This window comes from Podarcis cretensis, assembly GCF_951804945.1.
Source record: "Podarcis cretensis genome assembly, chromosome: Z".
NCBI lineage: Eukaryota > Metazoa > Chordata > Lepidosauria > Squamata > Lacertidae > Podarcis > Podarcis cretensis.
Genome location: NC_137184.1, coordinates 32,795,019 through 32,801,821, shown reverse-complemented (window position 1 = coordinate 32,801,821; position 6,803 = coordinate 32,795,019). Strand labels below are relative to the sequence as shown.

General features: G+C 47.6%; 1 protein-coding gene across 1 annotated transcript; it reads right to left on the bottom strand.

Annotated features, from left to right (window-relative positions):
• Positions 1–6,789, bottom strand: MARS2 (methionyl-tRNA synthetase 2, mitochondrial). Its single transcript, XM_079962442.1, has 3 exons — positions 6,521–6,789; positions 5,265–5,599; positions 1–1,295 (listed from the first exon to the last, which is right to left on the bottom strand). The coding sequence occupies exons 1-3, from the start codon at positions 6,765–6,767 to the stop codon at positions 150–152; spliced, it is 1,728 nt and encodes a 575-aa protein (XP_079818568.1). The 5' UTR covers positions 6,768–6,789; the 3' UTR covers positions 1–149.
• Positions 6,790–6,803: the final 14 nt, after the last annotated feature.

Genomic DNA, 6,803 nt, shown 5'->3' with positions numbered 1-6,803 from the left:
TACCTACACCGTGCCACCAACCATTTACTAAAATGTAACCAAAAGGCACAAGCTGCCATCTTTTTTCTCCTTCTGAAAGCATAGAGAGAGACTACTTGTGGGTGATCTTCTGCAGCATCTGTTGATTTTTCCAGCTTTGGAAATTGGGTTCATTTGGATTTCTCCAGCTTTGGAAATAGGAGCCCAGCATCTGGCCCAAGCCTCCTACCTTCAAAGGGAGACCTTTCGCCATAGTAGCGAGGAAAAAAGTTCAAGTTGCTTAGAGACCTTTCCGTGGGACTAACACCCAGCCTGGTGAGGATTTTATCAGCAGTGTTTGGGATCATTGGTTGCAGGAGGCTCCCATAAATCCGAAGGCATTCCAGAGTGACGTGCAGAATGGTGTCTTGCCACTGCTGCTCCTCAGGATCTTCACGACGTAGTTTCCAAGGTGCGTGCCTCTGAAGGAAGCCATTTGTCTGCCTCACGCAGTCCAGGATCGATTCTAAAGCTTTGTAGATCTGAAAGCGTTCGAGGCAGTCACTCACATGAGCAGGCAGGTCTTTCACTGATGACACCAGTTTGTAGTCCTCAGCCATGGCTTTGCCTCTCCTATTATGAGCATCCATGACCCGAGGGAAACATGCCTCTGAAAAGCCTGGGTAGCTTCCGCTGGGGTTGAGGCTGGGGGCCGTGCACCGGTTAAGAAGACCCCCCAAGGCATCAGCCAACTCTGAATTGACCAAGTTGACAGCCTTCTCATCATAGTAGTCGCAGTCTCGCTCAGGGACACCCTGTCTCAGCAGGAAGTACCGAAAGCCATCTACTGAGTACCGCTGGAAACAGGCCTGAGGGTCTACCACATTGCCCAGAGTTTTTGACATCTTCTGCCCTTGAACTGTCCAGTGGGAGTGCACCAGGATTTTCTCTGGAGGCTCCAGCCCCACTGCCATGAGCAGGGCAGGCCAGTAGATGGCATGGAACTTGAGGATATCTTTGCCCACAATGTGGGTTGCACTGGGCCACCAGGTGTGGTGTGTGTCAGGATAACCCACAACGGTCAGGTAGTTCACCAGGGCATCGACCCAGACGTAAATGGTCTGTGTCGAGTCGTGGGGGACAGGGATGCCCCACTGCAGCCGCTTTCGGTCACGCGACACAGAGAGGTCAGGCAAGTCCTGCTCCAGCCAATGGAGCACCTGCTGGTGGAAAGGCTCAGGGGTTATGGCTGCCTTGCTTTCCTGGAGCCATCTCAGCAAAGGTTCCCGGAATTCGGACAGTTTGAACATGAAGTTCTCCTCTTTGGTCCAGTGCACCTGAGATGCAAGAGAGAAACTGGTCACAACCTTTTTTTTTTTGCTGTCTCCCCTACAAATAGTTATTCATTTGTTTATATTCATTGCATCTATGATGGAACATTTGGCCTCCCAGATATTGCTGGACTATTACTCCCATTGCCCTTTATAGTTCATAAGTACAACTCCCATCACCCCAAACTATGCTGGTTGGGGCTGATGGGAATTAGAGTCCAACAACATCTGCAAGGCCAGAAGTTCCCCCACATCTGCATTACATTTATATTCCTCCCATGCTGAAATCCCAAGGGAGCAGATAAGACTATTTAAATATGCGACCATGGCTGTGCGGATGTTATTTGTCCAGAGATGGAAAGAAGATAAAGTCCCTACCAGAGAAGAATGGCAGATCAAGTTGATGGATTATGCTGAAATGGCCAAAACGACCAGAAGAATCAGAAATCAGGAAGACCAAAATTTTAATAAGGAATGGGGAAAGATTATAACTTATTTTAAAAACCATTGTAAACAGTTAAAATCGTCAGTAGGATTGGAATATCACTTGTATTTTAATGGTGAATTTTGGACACAATGGAGAGGTAAAAGATTCTGGATTATCATAAATAATGCAGGAGGAAATGATTAACAATAGGACCCACAAAGCGGAGGAGGGAAGTCCAGGAGATTCCTTGGAATCTTGTTTTTATGTTGTAAGTTGGACACGTGACTGTAAAATTCTAATTTGAAAAACCAACCAAACATTTATATTCCCCCTTTATTTCATAGAGTTTAAGGCAGCATATATAGAGCTCCTAGGCAGCCTCCCATCCAGGCACTGACCACTCTCAAACCCGATGAACACTATATATTTAAAGCAATATCCTGGCTTTGGCTTTGGCTTCCCCCAAAGAATTCTGAGAACTGTAGTTTGTTAAGGGTGTTGGTAACTGTGGCTCTGCAAAGGTAATGGGGGGCGGGTCTCCTAAAGACTCTCAGCACCCTTACAAAACTACAGTTCCCAGGACATTTTACTGAAAGTATAGCACACATGAGTCCTCAGACTTGCTAGGCTCCAGAAAAATTGCTACACGGTATTCCTTCATACCAGGACGGTTCAACACATGGCCCGAGGGCCACATGTCACCCATGAGGCCTTATAGGTGGCCCTCAGCAACGTTTGACTCTCCCCAACCATGTAAGTAAGGCACTAGGCTTTGAAAAGGAGGCAAGAGGGTCCTCCTGCCTCCTTTCCAAAACCTTGTTCCTGCTTCACCAGCTTTGGGAAGGAGGTGGTGCTGCTTAAGTCTCATACCTCCTTGCCAAAAACCAGTACCTCATTTATCTGGCTGCATGAGGGGGGCATCACATTTTGGCTTTCCAGTCCCCGTGACAACACGGCATGCGGTTTGCTGGTTCTGTGTTGAAGTGCTCTTGCAGCCCACTTAGTATGAAAAGTTGGACTGCCCTGCTTCAGTCAATAACCAGGAACCCTTATTCATTTTCCCCCAGCATTTATACCATGCCTTTCTATAATAAAGCAGGTTCATTCACACAAACACCAGCTATGCCCTCCAAAATGGATTAAGTATTAAACAATGTATAGAAATAAATCAAATCCCTCATAACATGCAGAAAATGTCCACCCAGAATTAAAGGCCAAATTGTTGTTTCTGCATATTCCAAGGCTGTGCATATGCTGCATTGTTTGGTGCCAAGAGAAACCAAATCCTATAACCTGCATAAATTGTGCAAATTAAGCAACCCTAATGTGTCTGCTTATGTTACACCAACAAGTCGAACCTGCAACAAAATCTTGCAGTGCTAAGTGTCTTGCTTGGAGTGTTCAAGGTCCAGGCCACACATTCTTTCTATCTTTCCAGGTTCCATTCCCCCTCCCACACAAAACTCCATCATCATTCTGTGCCTACTAAATTTGCTCAATCCTCACTTAGTTCCCATCCGCCACCTTTATAGCTTTTATTCCCTTAAGGTTTTTGTGTTTCTACAAGGTTCCTCTGAGCCTGCTGCTAATTCCTTCTTATGCAGTTTTGATATTTCAGCAAAATTAAGATTCAGAGTCAGAGAACTTTCACTATTAATGTACAGGACTGATTTTTCTTTGCTTCTCATAGAATACAGAAACACAACTGTTAAGGGCTTCTTACTGGAAATCTTGCTCAGCCCCACTTGCTCACTTCTGAGATTGTGACAGGTATTACATATTAACTTTGCAAACTGAAGGACTAGAAACTTGCTTTTCAAATCCCCAGGAAATTCCCAGGATGCTGAATTTTCCACCAATTATCAAATTTCTATGCTTGTGCAGCACGATTGTGAAGCCTCATAAAGGTAAAGGTAAAGGGACCCCTGACCATTAGGTCCAGTCGTGACAGACTCTGGGGTTGCAGCGCTCATCTTGCTTTATTGGCTGAGGGAGCCGGTGTACAGCTTCCGGGTCATGTGGCCAGCAGGACTAAGCCGCTTCTGGCGAACCAGAGCAGTGCACGAAAACGCCGTTTACCTTCCCGCCGGAGCAGTACCTATTTATCTACTTGCACTTTGACGTGCTTTCGAACTGCTAGGTTGGCAGGAGCAGGAGCTCACCCCGTCACAGGGATTCGAACCGCCAACCTTCTGATCGGCAAGTCCTAGGCTCTGTGGTTTAACCCACAGCGCCACCCGCGTCCCTTATTTGGCCTCATACGTGACTTAATTGCTCAGTCATTTCTGCTATAATTCCACCTGTAAAAAAAGCATGAGATTGTGTGTACCAATGTTGCCAGAGACATTTGCATTTTCCCAATGCCCCTTCCTATGCCAGAGACACATTATAGAAAAAGGAGCCAAATTTCTAAGCCATGACTCATATAGCAACCTCTTCTCATCATTCAGCCTCCCTCACTCCCACAGAAGGTTTGTGTGCTTGCAATTGAATGGCTGGACAGAAGCACTTCTGAGCGATTTTGCAAGATGCAGCATTGCTTGGTGACACTACGTAACCTTGTGGTGTCTGCAGTCATTTGGGAATCAGCCATGCAGTAAAGTCAATGTGACTGTGTTCTTGCTACTGCATGAAAAGGAAGGGGCAGAGGAGGATTTCTTAGCAGGATAAAAAGAGGTAGGTCTTCAAATATAATAATCAAAGGTTGGAGGGGAAAAAAAATCAAAGCAATGACTATGGACTTGAGATTTCACATCAGTTTGCCAATGTGCTCATCAGAGGCTTCCTCAAACATCAAAGTGAGGGGGTGAGGTATGGAGAGAGGGGCTGTGTATCCAACATACATGTCAAGCACATTTAAATCACACCTGTTCCCCAAATAAGAATCCTCAGAACTGTAGTTTATCCCTCACAGAGCTACAGTTCCCAGCACCCTTAATAAATGACAGTTCTCAGGATTGTAGGGGAAAAGCAGGTGTTTAAATGCATGGTGTGAATGTAGCCAGGGTCTTCTCACTTTGTGACATACCATGTGTCTCTGAAATGCTCTACTAAAGGAGGGCCACCTGATACCTACTTTGCTAACTTTTCAGCACCATGGAAATATATTTCTTTAACACCCACCCACCAGCTGCTAACTCTGAAAACTGAAACAATTTAATTGTTTACAGTTGCTAATCCACTGCTCTCAATCTTCCTTTAAATTTTTTAATAGTATTTGTTTTATTCTTATGTGACTCAACCTGGGAATATTTATGGTGAATAAATAATTAAATTTCAGAAGTATCACTGAAGCCTTTCTTGCTTAAAGCCAAGGCAGAGGTAAGATGAAAAGTTTTTCTAAAATATAACTGCATCTGTGTGCTTCCTATTTGCCCCAAATGCTTGTTGAGATGTGTTGCATGAGATCATAGGGGCCATCCTAAAGCAGACTCTGCTGCAAATCCCAAAAGATACTTCCCCGAGTGATGGAACCCTACAAAACAGGGCTTACCTATCAGAACTGAAAAAACACAGAGGGGAACTCATACAGAGGGGCTTTTCATTACCTGGTGGCCACTCTCAAGCGAGACCATGTGCCTGTTGCCATGAGCATCAGGACGCTCAGTGACCTGGGAAGCAGCCAAGAAGGTTTCTTCAGCAGTACAGTACCAGCCTTCATAGTGGGCCTGGTAGAGCCAGCCCTGGTCCTGCAGAGAAGCCCAGAAGTGCTCTACAGCCCGTTTGTGCCGAGGTTCTGTGGTACGGATGAAGTCTGTATAAGAGATGCCCGCCTGGTTGAAGAGTTCCTGAAACTTAGCTGACATACAGTCACAGAACGGTTCAGGGGAACTGCCTGCAGCTGCTGCTGTCATCTGGATCTTCAGACCATGTTCATCAGTTCCTGTGCAGAGAAATAGGAGAGTGCAAAGAGTTAAGAATCCAACAGACCTGGTATCTGTGGGCCTCCAGATGTTGTTGGGCTACAACTCTCATCATCCCCAGGCAGCCTGACCAATGATCAAGGAGATGGGAACTGCAGCTAACCAACATCTGGGTAGCCAAGGTTGGAAGGCTGCACTAGACCAGTGTTTCCCAACCTTGGGCCTCCAGCTGTTTTTGAACTACAACTCCCATCATCCCTGACTAGCAAGACCAGTGGCAAGGGATGATGGGAATTGTAGTCCAAAAACAGCTGGAGGCCCAAGGTTGGGAAACACTGCACTAGACAGACTTCTAATGTGATCCAGCTGATCTGATGTTCTTAGGGCTGGAAAAATGGAGAAAACTGGTTATATTAAAGGAAAAAGACCCCCCCCCCAAAAAAAATATGTTGTTGGACTACAGCATCCATCTATCATCACTGCTGGCAATTCTGGCTGAGACTAATGAGAGCTGCAGCCCAAGAGCATCTGGCAGCTAGGTGGGTGGGTAAGGAGTGTGTCACAGCTGTTGCTGCCACTGCAGCAGCAGGTGATGCATTACTGTCTGGGAGGCCGGATCTGCTGCCCCTGTGGATCCTGCCCACAAAGCGACTGCCTCACCTTCCCTCGCGAGTTGGCTGGTTCCGCACACTTGCATGCACACGTGCTTCATTGAAACTCCCATCTCCCCGCAGAAAAGATTGTGAGTTTGAGGGACTGTCTTCTCCGCACAAGGGAGACGAACACGACGACAACGACAACAACAACAACAACAACAACCGCCGCTTTAAAGAACGCTCAAGGAAAAGCCTCCACCGATCAGCAGCATCTAGCAGCCTTTGACACGAGAAGAAAACCCACCACCCATTCACACAACCCCCTCTGCCAGTCCTCTCACTGACCCGTGGTAAAGCGCCCTCTTCCGCGGCCCTGCAGCTCCCGGTGCCGGTGCAGCGCATCAGCTAGCAGCGCAGAGTACAGGTGCCCGATGTGCGGCGGGCCGTTCACGTAGAAGATGGGCGTGGTGAGCAGCAGCGGCCGGCCGCTCCGGTCCGAGGCGTGGCAGCCCCTCCGCGAGCCCTGCCCGGGGAGGAGAGCAGCGCGGGGCAGGCGGCGCGCGGCGAGGGAGCGGAGCAGCAGCAGCAGCATGACCGCCGCACGCCGGGAGGACAAGGAGGCCACGCC

What these genes read in the sequence shown, in the direction of transcription:
- MARS2 (XM_079962442.1), bottom strand. Translation starts at nt 6,767, where the DNA reads ATGCTGCTGCTGCTGCTCCGCTCCCTCGCCGCGCGCCGCCTGCCCCGC. An exon ending in AAGAGGGCGCTTTACCACGG is followed by an intron (nt 5,600 to 6,520) that starts GTCAGTGAGAGG and finishes TTCTCTGCACAG; the next exon opens with GAACTGATGAACATGGTCTG. An exon ending in CGCTTGAGAGTGGCCACCAG is followed by an intron (nt 1,296 to 5,264) that starts GTAATGAAAAGC and finishes CTTGCATCTCAG; the next exon opens with GTGCACTGGACCAAAGAGGA.